The 21,976-nt window shown below is 37.3% G+C and overlaps 1 protein-coding gene and 1 long non-coding RNA gene across 13 annotated transcripts in view; one reads left to right on the forward strand and one right to left on the reverse strand.

Annotated features, from left to right (window-relative positions):
- CACNA1D (calcium voltage-gated channel subunit alpha1 D) overlaps window positions 1-18,888 on the forward strand; it is a 173,098-nt gene extending 154,210 nt beyond the window's left edge. For 11 of the 12 annotated variants that reach the window (XM_027640415.1, XM_027640418.1, XM_027640427.1 and 8 more), the window contains 8 exons: window positions 5,947-6,063; window positions 7,584-7,948; window positions 8,246-8,272; window positions 9,135-9,284; window positions 10,879-11,048; window positions 14,592-14,713; window positions 15,371-15,691; window positions 16,695-18,888. In XM_027640415.1, coding sequence (XP_027496216.1) covers window positions 5,947-6,063; window positions 7,584-7,948; window positions 8,246-8,272; window positions 9,135-9,284; window positions 10,879-11,048; window positions 14,592-14,713; window positions 15,371-15,691; window positions 16,695-16,988 — 1,566 coding nt within the window. In that variant the 3' untranslated portion in view covers window positions 16,989-18,888. The remainder of the gene's footprint in view (window positions 1-5,946; window positions 6,064-7,583; window positions 7,949-8,245; window positions 8,273-9,134; window positions 9,285-10,878; window positions 11,049-14,591; window positions 14,714-15,370; window positions 15,692-16,694) is intronic. The other variant, XM_027640426.1, reaches the window with a different exon arrangement.
- Window positions 1,987-9,244, reverse strand: LOC113945831. Its single transcript, XR_003527196.1, has 3 exons — window positions 9,133-9,244; window positions 7,107-7,285; window positions 1,987-3,226 (listed from the first exon to the last, which is right to left on the reverse strand). It is a non-coding gene; the product is annotated as an uncharacterized LOC113945831 (long non-coding RNA).
- Window positions 18,889-21,976: the final 3,088 nt, after the last annotated feature.

Below are 21,976 nucleotides of genomic sequence, written 5' to 3' on the forward strand. Positions count from 1 at the left end.
GATCTAATAAACCATACAGTGCCAACATTATCTAGCCTGGCTTTCCTTATCTCCTTTCTGCTGTGAGAAAGGGAGAAAACAACCTGCTATCAGGCTTTACAGTCCTTTCCTAACCGTTGAATGAAGTAGAAGATGAGTCATAGTTTTATAATCCTGCTGATTCTTACAGTTGTTACACTTTTCCTGCTTCAGAGAGTAAACAACCTCTGTGAGAGAGAAGGCACATGCTCCTTGTGACAAAATCCCATGTGTTTTAGTTCTCAGGACAACTGTTAGTCAAGAAATTAATGTATCTTGCCATTTTCCCTGTTTCATGAGAATCCAATAGAATTTTTTTAATGCAGATTACTTCTTTGCCTTCCTTTATTCCTGGTGTTCTCAGTAGTATTTTGTTGGGGTTTTGAAGGTTGGTTTGTTTCATTTTTTACAATAGTTTCATTTTGTACTTTTGAAGATACTGAAGAGAAATCCTGTCACTGTCAAATGGCCTAAGGCACTGTTCTTCCAAGAGAGTTACACTTACTTTTTTTTTTTTTAAACTAATCCTTTAGTTATAATCTAGGATAAGGAGTTGGATGCCTTGCTTTTTGCTAAAACTGTTTAAAACATTTACTTCTCATGGTGCTATCTCTGGAATGGCTTACAGGCACTGGGTTGAGTCAGGAAAAATAGAACATATCTCCCTGCAAAACTAGATTTGCTTTGTGAATACCAGAGCATGCAGCAGGCAGGAATTCCCCTTCTTACCCCACAATAACTTCATTTGGCATGATTTTTGTTCTGTAGAGCTGAGGTTTTCCTCAAGGATGTAGCATTTGCTGTTAGCCCAACACAGCTGCTGTTTGGGTACGTGTCAGAGAGGAGGAGGCAGCCCAGAAAGTGAGATGGGTCTCAGGGGAATGATTAGCTGCTCAGACTATTAAGTCAAGAAAATATTTTTGCTATGAAGTTTCAAATTCCTCCTCACTCAGAAAAGGACACTTCAAATTATAACCAACAGTAGTTTCTCTAAACTTGCATATTGGCACCGAAAACATCTTCAGAACCGCAATAACAATATCTCTGGGAACTCCACTGGCTGTCTTTTGCAGACCCAGGGGTTTTCACCTCTTATGAAGGGAAGAAAACAAGTGGCTCTGAAATAACACATGACCAGTTTATGTTAGATATCTACTGCCATTTTTGTGATGTTATACATGCTCCTAGGTCACGAGAAAAAAGGTGCCTTTCTTATGCTGATACTTATCCAGTGAGAACAAATATATTTTCTGGGTCAGAAAGAAATGTCTTTGTGTAATGATGGAAATTTGTATTGAGCCAAACAGTAGTCACGTTGCTAGTAAAATAAATGTTAAGTGAAGCATGAAGAATTTTAATTGCTTTCATCTAGTACTTAGGGGCAATGAATTAATTCTGCACTATTTTTCCTAGGAAAATACTTACTGTATTTTTCTGTACTTACTGTATATACTTACTTACTATACTTACTGTACTTACAGTGTAAGTAACATTTGCAGCTATTTTTCGCATTCATTTACAAGTAACACGTTTTGTTAATACACACAAATAAAAGATATTTCCCTTGCCTCCTACAGAAAAGCACTGATTTAGTGAGCTGAACATGATTTTTAGAATCATGTTTCAGATTAAATTAATCATGCTTTTTTCTCTCTGCAGATGTTATAACTGATATTACCCCACAGTAAACATTAATAGAAAAAGGAAAAAAACCCAACCCTCTAGTAGGCATCAGCTGAGGGGTTAATCTGTAGCTCCAGTTCCATTGAATTGTGCTCCCATGCTGATGTGGTGTTCACAGGAGGGCTTAGCTCGAAGGCAGTCTGAGTTGGACTGAGAGCAGAGCTTTTGTGTAGTTGTGGAGCAGCAGTCGGTGTTGGGAGCCGGGCTCTGTGAGGATGAACAGCTCTGGGGAATCACGACTCGCCTACTATGTCTCTTATGTTCACTGCTATAGTGTAGGTCTATCCAGCTATTTCTCTGCACGCCTATTTCCTTATTTCAGTAGTTCTTGTGTTGTATTCTGTTTGTACTAACCTCAGTTTATTTTTGTGTTGTCAGAGTAGCTTTGAGATTTTATGTTCTTTTTAGTTTTCTCTGCTATAAAATAAGCAGATAGTAAAAACGTGTTCATTATCTACAAATGTAATGGTTTATTTGAACATTTTTAGAGTCATAGGCTTTCAGGACTCTGAAACTCTGAAGACCTAAGGATTTAGAATAAATATTTATGCTTGTTCCAGATCTATTGAGTTTATGCAGCAATATACATAAGTATACATCATTGTTCTAAAGGCTGTGAAGCAAAGCTTACCAGTGTTTTCCATTTCCTGATATCATTCTAAGATGCCTCAAAAGAGGGACCATTGTGTATTTTATGTGACTGGAAATAGTTTAGATGATAATGATTCTTACTATTTAAATAAGGGTATTGTGCTTGCAGCTCTTAATCTAAGCTTAAACTGCATCTATATGTAGGTTGGACCATACCTCACAATGCTTGTAGACTGAGTTTAGGTACAGGGAAAACAATCTTTTTGTAGTTCCAGTATTTATAAGCATTTAAACATTTTTCTAGAAGTCATGACTCTGGCATCTTGAATTATACACAGATTTCTTAATACAAGACATATATCTAAAATGGTGTAACTGTTTTATGCATACTATAGACATGGAAAAATTGATTTAAAATGTATTTGGCATTTTTTATAAACAGTCTTTTCAAAATATTTAAATGTTTAACTTTAAAATGTTCTGATGTTTTGGTGTGAGGTGCTTTTTAAGCCTCTTAGAGAGTCTCTCTCTCTAAACAACCAATACAGGGATACAGTTATTGGCCATATGACATTTTTTCTCCCCAAGGGACTCCTGCAGTTCTGTTTTTGCAGCATTTGAAAGCACATACGTGTCATCTCAATGGTGTGTTGGAGACAGGGGCATCATTCATTGTCTCTTGAGATGCTGTTTAGGACCCAGCACTGGTGTCTCAGTGCCTTGTGCCATCTTGATGACACTGCAGGTGCTGTTGTGCCTCCTGAAGCACAGCTGCACAGAATTACCATCTTCATTTGAAGTCATCTTGTGCCTTTATGGGAAAGCCTAATTAAAGGCATGTCTGGGTTTGTCGTGTAATTATGTTGTTCAGCGCTCTGTGTGTCACTGGTTTGCTAAATAACCGTTGGACTGGTTCATCTCATCTTTCTCAAGCCTACAAGGAAAAAATGAAGGAAGGAAGGCTTAAAAATTAAATTTTGGAGTGAGGATGTGTCTGAACAAGAATTAACTTCTTTTTCCAACTTCTAGTGAAACCTCTAGAATAGAGTTAGAGCAGTCAAACACATTAGTCTCTTTTCTTCCTTTACTTCAAAGAAACAACAAAACAGAAAAACCTGAGGAGAAAGTACAGATGTTCTCTGGCAGAACAGCATGGATAGTTCAATCATGCAATTTTGATCAATGTTATCCCTATAGAATTGGTGCCTAAACACATTTCTGGCATGTGTTATCTGTTCTGTTATAGACTCTTTCATCTTCCATTGTCTGTGATGAAAACAAAATCTACTGAAAGGTATAGGGTAAAACATTACATGCACATAAACATTAACACCCATATGTCATTGCAAGAGGTCTGTTACATGGAAATGAGTATTACTGGAGAGAGATGAGCTGATAGAGGCTGCCTGCTTTCTCTTGAGTAAAGGAGGGGTAATTCACTAAGAAGTAAGCCAGAAGGCAATTGGAAATGTAATCAAAATTAAATCATTATTCAATATGTTGCTGTCAAATGTGGCTTTTCTCAGGTCCTAGGCATATATTTGTGGGACTTAGTCACAATTTGGCAGACAGGAATATGAGATGGTTGTTTTTGTCAGGGTTAAAATTTACAATACTGCTGTCTGATAGTGTTGTGTTCACAGGAGGGCTTAGCGCCAGGGCAGTGTGGGTTGGACTTGAAAGCACAGAGCTTTTGTGTGGTTGTAGGGCAGTGCACTCAGTGTCAGCGCTGGGAGATGGGCTCTGTGAGGATGAATAAATCTGGGGACAAGACTTGACTACTGTGTCTCTTGTGTTCACTGCTGTAGCCTAGGTCCGTTTGGCTATTTTATTGCACCCTTATTTCCTCATTTTAGTAGTTCTTGCATTGTATTCTATTCACAAGGTTATTTTACTGTTAAAGTGTCAATGTAGCTTTGAGGTTTTTTGTTCTTTTTAGTTTCCTTTGCTATAAAGTAAGCAGGTAGAGAATGTGAAATGCAAGTGACTATTCTTGCTAATGATCAAAAATAATAGCAATCCTCTGCTAAATAAATAGTGCCTTTGCCTATGCTAAATAAATAGAAGCCTTTGGTCTCCTACTTGAAAATCTGTACCTTACAGTGTTAATTTTACTTCCCTTTAGCACCTTACAAAATGACAACCATTAGCCACCTTGCTGAGATTTTGACTGTGCAAGTAGCTTGAGAAGTGGGAGAAAGCACACTGTATTCATGAAATGTGTATTGTATATTAACTCACTAGTAAATGATTTTTAGAGCCTTGTTCAATTATAGTGTAACTCTCAAAGTTCAGCCCTGAGGAAGAAAATTTAATTGCCAAATACATGTAGCTAATGTGATCAGTCAGGCACCTTTTTCAGGAGGTGAAATACTGGGATGAGTGAAACCTGCAGAGCAGCCTGTGGTAAATCTACACTGTTGGATTAAAAGTTTTTGGTTCATCCCTTTCCAGGTTCTGATTGCCCACACTGCGTAAATACCTTTTTTCTCCTCATCAAACCAACTTTTTCTGTTTTGAGTGGGAATCTGACTGTGATGCAGTTGTATGTTCCTGGGAATGTGTGTGAGAACAGCAGGAATGGGACTAAGCCATGTTTGGGGCCCTCCAAGGTCCTTCAGCTCCAGCTGGAGCTCTGAAACACAAACAAAATTCTCTACACATCCTTATGCCACCCAGAGCAAGTAAGATGCAATGGCAGTGTTATGCCATAGAACTAAAGCTCTGATGGGCTGGGAAAACCTTCAAAAAATGCACAAAAAGAATCAGGTTTTTAGATAATAATCAAATATTAAGCCAAGTGCTGTGCATGTTTTTTGGTAGTGCAAGTGTAATGGTAGTAAGGAGTTAAACACATCTTTGATTTCTTCTGAACCTGACGAGATTAAACAAAAAGGAGTTGCAAAGAACAAGACTGTGTTTCTTGCTTTGGACCAGAGTTAAAACAGGAAAAATGTCTCCTCTCTATGCAAGGCAGGCCTGTACAAAAACCCTGAATTCTTGACATGGGTGTGAGATCTGTTTCCTCTCTAATGTGCAGGTCTGTCCTTGACAAGTCTCAGCATTTTCCCTTTTCCTAAAGGTTGCTTGTGGTGGCAGACTTGAGAAGACTGTGAACTGGTGTACACTGAGGTCCATACTGCTGTAGCTAAATGATCTTCTGCCCTAAACTAAAATTTTAAATCAAGTATCTGTGTATCAAAGTGCAGTGCAGATGAGCTGGAATTATTTCACTGCTTTCTTTTCCATCTGAGCTCCGCTAAAATTGCTGTTGCTGTAGCAAAAATCTCCTTGTGTTTCCTTTGTGGACACAGGCTGCAAACATTTAATACACATCTCATTGAAATGCATTTTATTATAGTTCTTGCTGATTACTTATACCTTATTACAAGATGAATCCTATTTCTGTAAGGGCCCATAAATATCAGTGGTCTTTTAGTCAGTATCTACACTGTGATAATAAAGACGTGATCACCTCACCAGGGTTGTGCTGGAATATATAAGCCTTTTATTAAACAGTAAAGAAACTTAACAGTAGGATGCATCCTGTGTGGATGTCAGGATATGAAAACTTGCTAACTGTCCTTTAAAATAAATTAAAGAGCGACAAAGAATTTGCATTCCTAATGTATTATGATATTGTCATTGATTTAGGCAGGACTAAGGACACTTCATGATATTGGCCCTGAAATACGCCGAGCTATATCCTGTGACTTGCAAGATGATGAACCAGAGGAAAACAATCCAGAGGAGGAGGAAGATGTTTATAAAGTAATGTCAGAACACAACCACGTGCATTGTTTTATCGTATAATATGAGATTAAAGAATGAGCTTATCCTTGAATATGAAATAATATATATATACTAAACCCCTCAAATCAGCAAAATATAAATATTTTATAAATAAGTATATTTTATGTATAGATCTGTAAAAATTGTATTACCAGGACACTTGCATTTCATCATAAATTTAGGAAGCAGTTCCTGCAGGGTGACTCTCCTGCCCCTAGTTCTTTCTCATTTATTCTTATTTTTCCTTAGGCAAATCCTAAGAAAATATATGAACCTTGCCATCTCAAATTTTGATAGTGGCATGGTGTAAACTGGAACTGTCTCAACTTCTGCAGTGGTAGATAGGAAGAAGAGAATGAAATTCTGTGCAGCCAAACCACAACAGACACAGAGCTGCATCTTTTAAAATGAATACCTGGAATTGCATAGAGGACAAATAAATATAAATTGTATTTCTAGTTTCTTGTGAGGGATATCAATAAGAATCAGTTATAAAAATGATTAGTTTTCCTCTTCCACGCTATTTAGTCCTAATGGTGAACACGTACAGTTGGTGTTATAATCAGAAGCAATCTGCAAACCATTTGTCAGCCAGCAAGAAAACTTAATTTTTCCCAAGCATTTCAGAAGAAACAGATGTAAAACATGCTTCTGCAGGAATTATATCAGAAGCCCCATAGCTTGCTACTGTCCTTTGCAAAAAAGGAGGATGTGGCACTGGAGGCAGTGCCCCAGCTACCATCAGTAGATGCATTTCTCTACCAACCATCATTACCTCCTGTCTTCTCTAGATTGAGCTTCAAGACAGACTGCTGTCATCCAAGACCCACACCTGGCTAGACAGGGAGGCTACATTATCTGGGTCAGGTGTAAAAGAGAGCTGCATGTCATGGTCATAACTTAGCACTTCATTCTCTCTTTCACCATCCATTACACTCTCAGGGCTGGTAAAGAGTAAACTACTCTTTCTTGTACCTCTGCAAGAAGAAAGAATGGAAGCACTGAAGCTGAATGTTACCTACTTGAGTTATGCTTGCAAGCTGTTGCATGGCACTCCATCCTGTCTGAGTGACGCCTGTTGCAAACCGGTGCTCTTGGGAGAACAGGAGAGAATTCCACCAAAGTGTTCTCAAAAACAAAGCAGACACGTCCCTTTCTGAGGAAGTTGGTGCATGTTCATGTATGGGAATCTAGGTTTCTCCTGCGTAATAAAATGTGGAGAAAGCTGGATATGTCACATTTAGTTGTATGGAAAAGAATAATGATCACGGCATAATGTCGATTTGACTCGGAAATACAATATTGTCATTATCACAATCACACCTATGTCACTTTAGGAGATCCCATCTGAAGCATCATAAAACTAGAAAGAAAAATCACAGATTATTTGAATTGCTACTTTTGTATGCATGTAGGAGAGAAAAGTAAGTTGTCGCTGTCAAAAATATGTTCTGTTAAGGTATCTGATATAATTTTTTCTTTCTCTTCTCCTAAAACAGAGGAATGGTGCCCTCTTTGGCAACCACATAAACCATATTAGCAGTGACAGACGAGACTCATTTCAACAGATCAACACCACACACCGTCCCTTACATGTTCAGCGGCCTTCATTTCCACCTGCAAGTGATACTGAGAAAAATATCTATCATCAGGCAGGAAACTCTGTATACCACAATCATCATCATCACAACTCGGTAGGAAAGCATGTTCCAAACTCAACAAATGCCAATCTCAATAATGCCAACGTGTCCAAACATCATGGGAAACACGCAAGTTTTGGAAGTCGTGAGCACAGATCTGAGAACAGTTACCGTTCACACTCCAGAACTGATCACGAGAAGCGTAGACGGCCAAGCAGTAGGAGGTAAACTCACAAATACCTGTTTGCTTTTAAATAAATTTATAAATACACTACAAGAAACTTCTGCTATTTATAAATACACTACAAGAAACTTCTGCTTTTCACCTGATGATGTATGAGATGTATTTAAAATCTAACTCAGATATATGGAAAATAGATAATTTTAATAAGGTTTGAAAGTAGCAGTTTTCCTTAAAGTGAAGTTGTCAGTTACAGCACAGACATTGTAATTACCAAAGAATTTTTCTTAGTGACTTGTTTTTAAAATATCTTTCTCATTTTCATGGCTTACCTGGATAGAACACGCTACTATGAAACGTATATTAGGTGAGTTGATATTTTTCTGACATAATTGAAGGGGGAAAAGTAATTTTTCTCCTTTCTTTTTTCTCCTTTTTCTTTTCTAAATAAACTATATGACAATGCTTATGATTAATAAATTAAGTGACAATTTCTAAGTCAAATTTTCCACTGCCTGTTCTAAAAGGATAAACTTCTGGTCAAGTGCAAAGTTGTTCAAGTCCTTTTAAAAGTCCAGGCAGGTCTCTGCAGTTTTCAGCATGGTTAAAGATCACACCTGATGATGACCCTTGTTAAAAATTGACTTGCAAAGACTGGAAAATCGCTGGTGTTAGCTTTGATAAATGTTAATGTGTACAGTTCCATTTACAGGGGACTCAAAATCTTTCCTGATCTTATGTCTTAATATTTTCCAAGACAACCTTTTAGAACAGGATCTGTTTTTTCAGTTAAAGTGCATAAATGGACATCCAGTGCTGGTTTTAATGTCTAGAGTTGCACATCCATTTCAGATTTTTCTTGGAAGACCTCACTGAGAAATCATTAATATTTGAGCCATTTCACAAACTTCAGACATTTAAGAGAGGTTGTGCTTCTTCAAATGACTGTGTGTGTGTTTTGCAAAAATGTCTTAAACATATGAGCATCCTGAGCATCCCCTTCCCTGTTTGTATCATAAGGAAATAAAGGGAGAGAATCTTTAAGAAACAGATACATTATTCACGTTTTGAACTGCACTACTCTGCACTACTAAGACACCACCTTCTGAACTAGAGAGTTCTTAATGATTCTTTTTCCTTTGGAAGCACATTAAAAGGGCTGTGTGTAAAATAAACAATATACAATTGATATAAATAGAAAAAAGTAAGTATTTGTTTGCTACTTACAGATCTGACACTGGTGATGGGCGTCGACCTACTATTTGCCGTGAAGAACATGAAGTGCAAGACTATTGCAATGATGATCATTATTTGGGAGAGCAGGAATATTTCAGTGGAGAGGAATATTATGAAGATGACAGTATGTTGTCAGGAAACAGGTGAGGATCTATTTTAAACTAGGAAAAATATTTCAATAAATTAGATGCTGTAGAGGCTTCCCTAAGCACACTCACACTGAAAACTCTGTAATGAAGTTAATATTCCACAACTGCTGGCAAGTAAAATGATGAGTAGGAATAGAGAGTGTACAAAAGATCTTTTGTGTTTGGCATCATGTGCTGACTCCAGCAAAACTTCTGTACCAAATTCAAAGGAAGGACAAAGTTCCTTTGAACTGATTATCAACTTGGAAGTGTATTTATCTCCTGTGATCTTTGCATTCAATATTTTAATTTCAGGTTTAAGAAGAAAAGGCATTGATTTAATTTTGCTAAATTTAAGCTATTCTCTGCAGTTTTATTTCCTATACTTTTTTTGGAAATGGACTGGAGAGAGTTTTTCTAACTTTAGGACGGGCTCCCAAGTTAGTTCAGCTTTGAGCATTGCCAAATTCGGTTTGAGCACTGTGCTGTTGGCTTCAGGCAGCAATGGCTTCAGCAACAGGGCAGGTCTTGACTTTGAACTGGGACTACTCCTGTCTGTAAATAACAGGCTTCCTGTTGTTCAGGCGGTGTTTGGGTGCTACTTTGAGTGGAAGTTCTGATATTCCTGTGGTAGTAGTTTTTAAAATATAAGATCGTTCCAGTGTTTTCTGTCAACCTGTATTTGGTAATACTGCAGGACTTTCTATTTAAAAGAAAAATAAATGCACCTTTTCCTCAAATATCTTGTGATTTCTTTTAATTTCATAACATCCATCTTCTCCTTATGTTGTAAAAAGACATTTACAAGAATGTATTTGTCTTCCTTACAATAGCTGTGTTTCCCTTCTGCAGGATAAATTCAATAACAAAAATAGCCTCTACTTCCATTGATATTTTTTTTTGTTTTGAAGTCCATCCCAGAAGTAGAGGAATTTATTACCATTTTGTCTTACATCCATAAGTGCATATGCACAAGTGCCAGACGTGTTTAATTCTTCTTCTCCTCCTATACTGACTGTCTTCACCATCTGAATTCTGGCAGGATTGGCACCCTAATCTGCATCTTACTGGTTTGTATAAAAGCTAGGATTTGCATGAAAGCTAAATTTTGCGGAATTCTCAGGTCACTAATTTTTTTTATATGATAGAGTCAAATAACACCCTTCCAAGATGTGATTTTAAATGACAAGTATCCAGACTGTAAAAGGCTTAAATCCGTTCTCTGAGAATCTGTGCTCCCACACATTACTCAGGCTTCATAAGACAGGATGGCAGCAGTAGAACAGAGGATTTATTTTATTTTTTTGAGCAGTGTGCAACTGAGGTCTTACATTTGAGCCTGTACTGGTAAGAAGAAATTGATTGAAAATATAATTTGATAAAAATTTCACCTGAGAACTGACTGTGTAACTGTAGTAGTACAAAGGTATATACCTACTATCTCAAAATCCTACAGAAACTGGATTTTAAAACTGACTGGTGCAATTATATAACATAGTATTTAATTTTCTTGCTGGAGAAAGAATAGACTTGAAAATCTTCTAGAAGAAAACTAATAGATCAATTTACAGATACTCACTAAAATAACATTTTCTGTATTTTATTTTAAATGCAGGCATATATATGATTACCACTGTAGATATCACTGCCATGACTCAGATTTTGAGAGACCAAAAGGTTACCATCACCCACATGGTTTTTTTGAGGAAGATGATTCACAGATCTGCTATGATACAAAAAGATCTCCTAGGAGACGGCTGCTACCTCCAACACCACCACGTAAGTACATTAAGAATAATTTGTTTGCAAATCTAGAATTCTTTAAATGCATTCAGACATGTTCCGGTTTAAAAAGGCTTGTTTTCAGCTTGGATTTCAAATGTGACATTTCTTGATTACTTTTGCCAGTGCAATGTTGTGTATGGCAGAAATATTTATCCATCCTGAGAGACTGGCCAGAGAATCTGTAGATCGTAGCTTACAAGTCAGTCTTTCTAGTATTTCTCACCTCACTCATCCAATAATATAAAAATAACCAATGTCATTACTAGTTTTAACTTGATTTGATAAATGAAGAAAGAGCAAGGTGGGATGCAGCAGTAGTTTGCTTTGAAACTTTGAGCAGGGGGTTTCAATCCATGTGCCCTTTACTCACACCTACAGATGTGTGACACTGCTGTCAGTCAGTGCCAGTCTCTCTAGTGATTCTAGGATAATTTTCAGGGAAGAGAGAACCTAGAGTGAGCTTTGTTTTGGCTTTTGCTTTCCTCACTTTTGAAGTGCCTTTAGTTTTTTAACATGCTTCACAAGTTGCTGTGAAAAATAAGTGTTATGCTGAGCTAAGCACCTTATTTCAGATTCACACTGGTATTTTATTCTGTCATCTTGGGAAAAATGCTTAATATTCTGTGTTTCTTCTGAGGGAGAAAATGTTTCAGTTTATAGATTGAGTTAACATTGTCAACAGATATGTTAACCTATTTCTTTAATTTTCATTTATTCTCTTCCTTAGATCTTTCCCTTGGCTTCTCCTTATCTCAAGAACAATATTACTTTATCTGCATTTCTGCAAGCTCTCATGCTTCTCATCTTGTCATTCTCTCTTTGTATGTTCCAGGCCATGCTGCAGAAATCAGCAATGCTAATCCTCTGCTGAAACTAGACATAGACTCAAAACTCTTGGACTTTTGTTCTTTGACCTCTGACACTTCGTAGAGAGAAAGTACAAAAGTGCAAAAGAAACCTCTTTTTAGGGCTCTTTGTTGGTGCAGGAGAAACAACACTCAGCCCTGTGCACCCCCGTATTGTCCCTACGGACACTCTTACACAGTGTGGGCTGCACAGCCAGGTCTGTCACATGTCTCTGCGTGATGCATCTAACCAGTGCCATCCAGGCAAGACAATGCAGGATTGTTTCTAGAAGTCTCCACATTTTATTTGTTCTGAGGTGGAGAGTTGTCTTCCATTCTGATGATGGTAGGAGCCAGAGCCACAGTCCAGTTGTCCATGGAAGGATGACTGCAAGGACCCCGTGAGTGGGAAAATGAGTTTCAGTCCTTTCCCGTTTCAGACACCTTAAAGGAAATGCAGGTATAGATTTAAAAACTAACAGTGTCTCAGAGACAAGTGTGGTGAGATCATTGTATATCTGAGGCACAGTCCCAGACTGTTCAAAGATACAGAAAGCTGTAGTAAAGGGCAGCAGCAAAATATGTTATCATATAATAAAGGTAGCATTCTTCAGCAATACTGTCAGTGTTGGATCCACAGTTTTGGCACTCAACTCCTTATGAAAAGACTGGTAATGCTCTTTGCTTCTTGGCATTCTGACCTTAAGGGGCACAGATGAAAAAGCAAAAAGAATGAGTCTGGTACTGTAAAGAGTAAATAACTCAGATGAACAGTAGTGAAATGTCCAGAAAGCTGGTAGTTGTCTTCCAGTAGCAGAAGGAAAAGACTTCAGACAAAGGAGAGACTGTGAAAGGAGACCCCTGTACATCTTCCAACAAGATTTTATGATAGCAGAGGAATTTTAAGACAACGAAATAGATGCAAGAGAGCAACCTCATAAAAATTCTCTTGGGTCTGCCCTTGAAACTGTTGTGAGGGAAGGGTTGAAGGTTTCCTCTAACTGCAGTCTTTGGCATTCATGTAACTTTTCTGATAAGGTTTTAATGATGGTGTTGGGCAGACATTTCTTTAGAGGAAGTTTCACTTTTTATCTCTCCTACAGGAGATTAGATAAATGTACTAGATAAGAGGGTATTTGATATCCTAGGATAAGAGGACCTAGTTCTGATCTAAGTTGCATAAGAAGTCCTTTGACTCACCAGCATAAGAAGAACATGGTCAGGCCTCCTGTCATAACCATTTATTTAATATTCAGGAACACATTTGAGAAATTTTAGGGGCTTGTTATCTGAGCAGATTTTAAAACAAGCTCAAACCTATTATTTTTAACTAGGGTATGGCCTCTTTGGGCTGAGGAGAATGTCCTTGCATAAAAAAAGAAAGAAAATAAAAAAGGGATCTGCAGCATTGCACTAAACAGTTTCTGCTGGCATCTGGATTCAGTCCACATTGACGTAACCCTTGGCTGAGAGCTGCAGTGAATTGAGCTCCATGTCAAGCTTTAGAGATGTTTTTATACCAAAATCACCACCAAAGTGTTTGAGCAGTTTCCAGAAGTGTACTGAGAAATGGTTAAGTTGTTCCTACAGATGCTTTTCTGCAGAGAAGCATGTGCAAAGAAGAGTCTTGTTTTGGATGAGGGGACTTTTTGGATTGCTTTTTATTTGTTTTGCTATTGGGACATTTAGCATGTTAGGATCAGGAGCTAAGGCTTACATTCCTGTATTTGAATTTACCATACAGACAATGGAAAGAGACAAAATTTGCATTAAGTGGACTGAATCACCTCCTGCAGGTGCTTGTTTTAGGCCAATAGCTCTTTAAAGAACCTTGATTGTTAGTATCCAGCATTAAGTCTCTATGGCACTTAAGTCTGTTGTTCACAAAATTCTTGGTGTTGGAAAAACGATACCAAGAATAGTTTCAATTAGTCTCAAGAGAGCACAGTTTTGTATCATTTCTTGGTACAGTCAGGTTCTTTCCAGTTTTCCACTATGATGCTTGCAGCTGTGAGGATGTATCTGGATTTCAGCTGCTGTTCAGCATCCAGGCTTTCTTCACACTGAAACTTCCCAGTGTTCTGCACGTTTTCACCAAAACCAGCTGAAACATTTCCACATGAATTCAAATTTCTACTTTTTCCTTTTTAGCATTCACATGAATTACATTGTACGTGACAGCTGAGACCAGGGCTGGTCGTTGTCCTGAGTAACAGAATAAATAGTAGGAATTGAGAACATGAGTCAACTTTGACTTGGATATGACTTTTCATATTGCACATGGCTTCCAAGGAACTGGGGATTTGGTATCTGCTTTGGGAAATCTGGTTCATTAGAATCAGGAGTTTGAAACGATGGGGAAGAAAGAAAAAACTCACAGCAGTTTACGGCAGAACTCTGCAGTTGGGTGTCTGAACCAGTTAGGTGCATCACAAAAGCTTGTTCTGTGAAACAGCTGCCTCAAATTCTATGTTAGGCTGCTTGTATGATTTCTACCTGAGACTGCTTTAGCTCATTTGATGAATCTATCCTGTATCTTGTAACCAGCTGCTTGCTTCTGTTAGCACAAGTTGTTTCTTACTGGGGGATCTGTTTTTGTTTGTGTAATAGTTGACTCACAGTGGAATTCTAGAAATAATAAACTTTGAGTAAAAATATTTTATGTTCCTAATGAATTGTGGTTTCCCTGTAGCACACAGAAGATCTTCCTTTAACTTTGAATGCCTCCGCCGACAAAGTAGCCAAGATGAGATACCACTCTCTCCTAATTTTCACCATCGCACTGCTTTACCACTTCATTTAATGCAACAGCAGGTAAACACAAACTCTTAGTTAACTAATAATAAATTAGGTCTTTCCAGCTTCTATATTGTACTTCTGACTTTCACTGTTGTTTGAAACAATACTATTGTATTGTAGTGTTTGCTGTGAGTGACTTCTAGGCCAAGTGTAGGCTTGTAGTAGAACACTGACCTTGTACAAAACATTGAGAATGAGGAGCTTGCCCCTTTGACTTTTGAAGCACCCACAAAGACTGGGGATGCCCTAAAGAATTCTGACCAGGACTGCATGGTACAGCAGCTGTTTATTAACCTTTGCCTATATGGTTAGTCAACTCCATATGTGTGAGAATTTGCAAGTACCACTTACACATCTTCTGGGGCTCAGTGCCTGGCTTGGATAATGCTGACAGCTTCCTATCCTGTTCCTGCAGGACAGAAGGAATGTTTCTCTACTTTGCTTCCTTGAATATATTGCATAAGCAAAGAGATTTTGTGATATGCATAAAATGGAAAAAAATACCACTTTATCCTGTCAGTGTACCAATTTCAGTGCTGTTCTACAGTACACATCAGAAAATGTTAATTTTGCAAAGCTGCTGCCTGAAAAATTGAACCAAATGCTGAAGTGAGAAATGGGTATGACTGAGCACTTGAAATCACTAACTTCTCACATTCGTCCCCTTACCAGGTCATGGCTGTCGCAGGTCTGGATTCCAGCAAAGCTCATAAACACTCACCAAGCCGTTCAACGCGTTCCTGGGCTACCCCACCTGCCACCCCTCCCAACAGGGACCGCACTCCGTACTACACCCCTCTGATCCAGGTGGACAGGGCTGATTCCACAGAGCACATGAATGGCAGCCTGCCTTCCCTGCACAGGAGCTCTTGGTACACGGATGACCCTGACATTTCCTACCGGACATTTACACCAGCCAATTTGACTGTCCCCAATGACTTTAGGCATAAACACAGTGACAAGCAGAGGAGTGCGGACAGTCTGGTAGAAGCGGTGAGTATTGCAGGAACCTCTGAAGTGGCCAGGAGAGTCTGTCAGTTCAGTTTTTGTGTTGACTTTAAAAAGCATATCATTTGGTTCACAGTAGCTCTCTGAAAATGTGGTATTTTCAGTTTCGTAGCCCCCAGCTGGCTTTAAGTAAAGAGTGGAACTTTTTGAGTTGTATAGTAAAGGATTTCTGCTGAATCCAAATCTTAACATCAGTGAGGTAGTAATCTGAGAACTGAAGATATTTCAACATTTTGAAATCTAAGTTTTCTAGATGAGGATCAGTTCTGAAGTATCCCTCCACATGGGCAATAAGAAAGAGATGATGCATATGCCTGTTTTCTTCATTGTTTCTGTAGAAATATATCACCATTTTTGCAATAATCTGAATAAAACATCAAAAACTCTATGAATCAGTGTGCTAAGTGCAGAGGAATCAGTGTGCTAAGTGCAGAGGAATGAATAACAAGTACAAGGATTGATTTGTAGGTGTACTAAAGAATGTTAGGAATTTCCTTTAATATTAAAAAAGATGTGAAGATAAAGAGTGTACAGCATTTCTGAATCACAGTTACTGTTGTTGCTTCTATCTGTCACTTCCTTTCCATTGCTATGAGCTAAACAATACATTTTGTTACTTGTTTTAGCACATGGGAATTCAACATCTTTTTTCCATGAACTTTAAAGTACTGAGAACATGCAAAAATCTGTATTTTGGGCAGTTGTTCTAACTGCACCATCTGAGATATATTAACTGTACCAGCCTGATGATTCATGTTTATCAAAGACTAACACCAAATTTCTAAAGAGAAGTGTCAGAATCAGTTGCACTATCACATACCTCAAAGGGTGATTTAATTGTTCTTTACACAGGCAGTTTTGTTGGGGGTTGCTGTAGTGATTCAGTGTGGGGCTTCTAGTGTTTTCCACAAACAAGAAACTTTGTTATGGTCTGTCTGTTCTTCTCTGATTCCACTGTGTATCTCACTCTCTCCCCTTCATCTGCCAGGTACTTATATCCGAAGGCCTAGGAAGGTATGCAAAGGACCCGAAATTTGTTTCTGCTACGAAACACGAGATTGCTGATGCATGTGACATGACTATTGATGAGATGGAAAGTGCAGCAAGTAATCTTCTCAATGGAAATATTAGCAATGGGACCAATGGGGATATGTTTCCAATTTTAAGCAGACAAGATTATGAACTTCAAGATTTTGGTCCTGGCTACAGCGATGAAGAACCGGAAACGGGACGATATGAAGAAGACTTAGCTGATGAAATGATATGCATTACAAGTTTATAGTATTTAGCAAGGAAAATGATTCTAATAACAGAAAAAGTGCCTCATAGTTTAAAGATGCTAGGCACTAGCTGGAGTGAATAACCAATCAAAGTTTTGTACGAGTGATGTCACACCTCAAGGAAGCCATAACTAATAAATTTTTTATCTCCAGGTTGCCGAAATGTGATCAGAGCTGCAGTTTGTCAAGTCTCCTCCCGCAGAGCCTTCAGTTCCTCTGTAGGAATAAGGTTATTTTGAAACCAAGCAGATTGTGACAATCAGTTTTTTGAGGGCTAGAGCAGGATTCTGAGGTGTAATATCTTGCCTGTCTTTCAACCTTGTGCTGCTGTCCTTCATAGTAGAGCAGGATTTTGTCAGTGAAAATGTCTGTATAGGTCTGGCACAAAATTGTGCAGGAAACAGCAACATGAGATGAGTGATGACAACAAATAATGTCATTACCTCAGTGCTCAATAGCATATCAGCTACCCGTTGCATATCCATTCTAACATTGTTTTCAAACTTGCCTCCTGATTTCTTTTCTTAATGCTGTTCTAAAATGCAGTTTGTCATGCTCTACCTGTTAGAGATCTTTGGAAAAAGAAGTTATATAGAAGAATAATCTGTCATATGTAACATCAGTTTACATAGGAAAATATCATTCAGATAGTCTGTTTTATGACTATCACGTTAAGGGCAAAATATACTGGAATAATTGCATTCTTACTAATGCACTTGCAACCAGGTTATAGTAGAATTAGATAAGATAGTTTGCTAAAAATTATATAGTAGAAAATATTGTAAATTAATTGTAACATACAATGATTTGTATTTGTAAAGAGATGTTCTATATTTTGTAATTATTGTACCGTAATTGAACTGCAGCAATATTTATGGACCCTAATTATTGTAACTCTCCACAGAATTCTAGATAGAAGTATTTTTACTTGGAATATATAGATCTTTAGCATAAATATTTAAATAGAGCCACCTCTCAGTGTAAATCTCTTTTTGGGATAAAGTGTCAAGTTTGAACTTGGCAACAGAACAGATTTTTTTTTTTTAATAATTGAGTCAAAAGAATCTCTCTGCATAAGGGATGCACCATTGACTACTTACAGTCTTATACTTGGAAAGGTAAAAGATTTAAAGTTATTTCAACTTTTTTGACTGAAAAGTAAGCTCTAATTTTATTTTTGTATTAATCCCATGCAAAAAAAATTAACAACTTGGCAAGTTCTGCCAAGGTATGATCATGAGACAATTAGTTTTGACTAAGTGTAATACTTACATACCCTAATTTGACACAGTAAGCATCTTGGGCAGAAAATACTTCACAGGGAAATTAAAATGCTTTACTTCAATACTACATTGTCTGCTCATAAAGAAAAGAAATATGATAAAATGATTCTACACAGAACCAAAAACCTTGTATACTATTTTATTGCCTCTACCCTTCTGTTGTTCCGTGTGTACTATTTCAAAGATTTATTTTTATGCAATCAAGAGAGGGCTTCAATATTGTTCACAATGCAGTAAAACCCTGAAATGACTTTGAGGCTGAAATGACCTTGGAGGATAATTAAAACACACTGAAAGCTACTGTCTATTTTGTTAGCACTGGATAACAATGACTTGTTCTAACAAGTTCTCTTATCAGGTTTTACCTGTAGTTCATATGCTAGATAGCAATCCAGTTCACATTTTTACAAATGTGATGTTTAAAACATGTCAATAAGCATTTTGTACATAATGACAGTTTCCTATGAATAGCTTACAGACTTCCTCTGAAATCATTCTTATTTCAAATGCCAGGATAAGAACTTAAAGGTTTGTAAATTATTTCTTGACCTACATCATTTTGTATTAAAACAAATGCAAAATGTTCTTCAAAATAAAACTGTGTAATAATTTTATTATACTTGGGTGTCCTTTTACTAATATTTTTTTCACCAAGAGGCTCCAATGGTTAAATTCTGTTTGCATTGTTTGAAGAATGGAAGAGGATGTGTGGAATATAGTATCAGTCTATAGTATCAGAGCATGCACATCTTTTCTGAATGGTTGTTGTTAACCAGAAAGAAAAAAAAGCAACTAGAGTATTCATATAAAAAAGGGATTATTACTTCCCTAGATACAGATCTATGGAAAAAATTAGGGAAATTTTATTTTAATCCTCTAAAACATCAATATTTTTCATGCTGTCTGCAGGGAAGTGCTTGTGTAGGTTACCCAGCTATAGTCACTTGTTGCATTTTCCCAGCTTACAGAAAAAAAACTCCAGGAAGCCAAAATGGAGCTTTCTAGATTTGGTATCTGGTGAAATAACAATGAGGAGTTTTCGAAGTTCCACCTACTGTGGTATACCCACTTCTGAAAACCACCTTTAAGGCAACAGAAGTTAAACATTAAAAAAAAAAAATCCCCAGACTTTTATTTTGTTGAGCAGGGACCTCTGATAGCGCATCAGATTTGGCAGAATAAACTGAAAGATGTTTTTTTTTAATTAATGACTTGTCCAAGGAAACAGAAAACAATATACCTCACTGTATTTTCTTGCTGTTAGTCCTTAGCATTTAATAGTTTTGATGAGAGACTCTTTAGGGCAGATAAGCTATTTTATGAGAAAACTGTTTGCAAAAAAAAAACAAGGAAGGAAATTTAGTTTCAAACCATGTTCTGTGTAGTTAATGGTTTAAGGGAGAACATATGTATGGATATGTAGAATACCTGTTCAATTTTACTACAGAAGTCCATGGAAAAAAGTAATCAATATATGCACACTTATATGGTAATTGGCACCCTTAAAATACTGCCAATCATATTAATTATACAATGCAATAAAACTAGAAGTTCTTTCAACAATTAGAGCATATTTTAAGTCTCCAAATTGGTTTATATGTATTTGTAATGACAGAAAACATTAGCAAAGAATTAGACATTGTGAAGTCTTTTACACTGAAGTAAATTCACTGAAAAGTGAATCTACAAATTATATTCATATTTGAACACTGGAGGTTTTTTTGGAGCTTGGATGACAGAAGAATTGAGACTGAAGTTACAATACTGTGATAAGATATCATGTGTTCTCTCTACAATAACTCTTCATTTTAACTATAATATAAAAAGTATAGATTCTTTAATTATTCCTTAAAAAATTAATGTTTATTGTATAGAAAATGCATATTCCAAGCCCAGTTTACAGTTATCCAGTATTTATATAGCTACCTCATTCGGTTGCAGATTAACTGAAATCAGACACTTGGAAAGGATTTTAAGTTGCTGAAACATCAGAAGTTCTGGTGTACAAAACCTTACCTAAATTAAATATAATGCAGGTTTACAAATACTGCTATTTTCTGCTGGTTTTAAAAGCACTTGTCATACTAAAGGAACTTGAACTGAAATGTGTGTACAAAAGATGTAGTTTTGGTCAGACCTCCAACTGTCTGAAGCATCTGCAGCAAGGTATTCCCATGGAAATGCTGATGTTCTCACTTGTAGAACCGCTGCTGGTTCGAGCCGTGCTGGCAGGTCTAGTAACTTCCAAATTCTTACATCAAACAGCTTTTACAGTTAACTGGTTTTGAATACATAAATAGAAAAATTGTATATGTATATATACAACATATATGTATATATATATATAATATGTATAGAAAAATTAATGTCTCGGTAGAAGTGGCAATAATCACACTATATTATCCTGTTAAATAAGTAAAACTCTGGAATTATCAGCCTGTGTTCTGCAATTCAATAAGGTGTAAAAGATGGTTAATTTTAGCTAGCAGACTACCAGTGCTCCCAGGGCATGTTAGAATATCTTGGACATGTTCTAAGTGTGACTTGACTGCTAGAAGTCAGAACAATTTTACCAGTAATTCAATATCAGCAGCCATATATCAGCAAGAGAAACTAATGGTAAGATTGGTGTTACCTAAAGATTTCTCCAGAGCAACAAAACCTCTCAGCCATTTCTCTAGCACTGCGTCAGAGGAATGTCATGAAGGAGCCTCAGTGTTCTACAGCAGTGAGGCTGGAATTAGTAAAGCAACTGCAGTTCACAGCAATGAAAATATCTAAGTGTTTAGAAAGGGAGGAATCTGCAAGGTGTCTATGGGTGCAAGAAGAGATTATGTTTCAGAAGAAATGCCTGTTTATTTGATTACTCAGTGCAGGGATGTGTACCTGAACTAAGACACACACAGTTTGGCATGGATACCTTGCTATTTACTCATATTTTTAGGGCTTGACATAATGGCAGAGGATGGGTCTGTGTGTGTTCAGTTATGTAAGCCAGTGGCTAGTTAATCCTCTGCAGTTGCATAATAACAATTCCCATTTTGCATGCCTAGAGTGGAACCCCCTGTTGTAAATCTGCAAATGCAGGAACTTCAGCTTTCCATCTTGCCAAATTGCTTCCCCTCTCAACTGCACAGGACTGTGGTAAGTCACACCTGTTTATATTACTCTGAGTGTGCTAATTGTGTTCCAAATGACACTAAGACACTTACTGAATACCTTTAAAGGAAAATCTCGGAAGCACAGGTGCTGAATAAAAATGATTTGCCATTAAAAGGTACAGAATAGCAGTCCCTGCTTCTCCCAAACACACATTAGCATCAGATCAATCGCGTCTTTCAGCTAATCAATCACCTATGACTTGAAATATTCCTGTTCTTCCCCTCATTTCAAAAGAAGGCATCACATACATAGAGAAGGTTTACCTGCCTCTTTTTGGAGCAGAGTTCACCGTCGTCATCTTCCATTTTCAGTGGTTTTGTTTGTCTTTATGCAGACATTCAAGTGAATCAAGTCCTTTCCCTCAGTTAACAGCAGGGCTTCCAATCACTGCCTTACAGCGAGCAGCACCAGGTACAAATATCTGCCTTAAACATCTGCAGTTGTCCCTGTAGCCAATGTCTGAGTCAGCAAGGTTTTTTACAATCTGTTCAAATGGTGTCAAATTCCATTTTTTTTTCTGAAAAAGTTTATTGTGTTTGCCACCA

The sequence above is a fragment of the Corapipo altera genome, unplaced genomic scaffold (genome assembly GCF_003945725.1).
Source record: "Corapipo altera isolate COAL_440 unplaced genomic scaffold, ASM394572v1 55, whole genome shotgun sequence".
Taxonomy (NCBI): Eukaryota; Metazoa; Chordata; class Aves; order Passeriformes; family Pipridae; genus Corapipo; species Corapipo altera.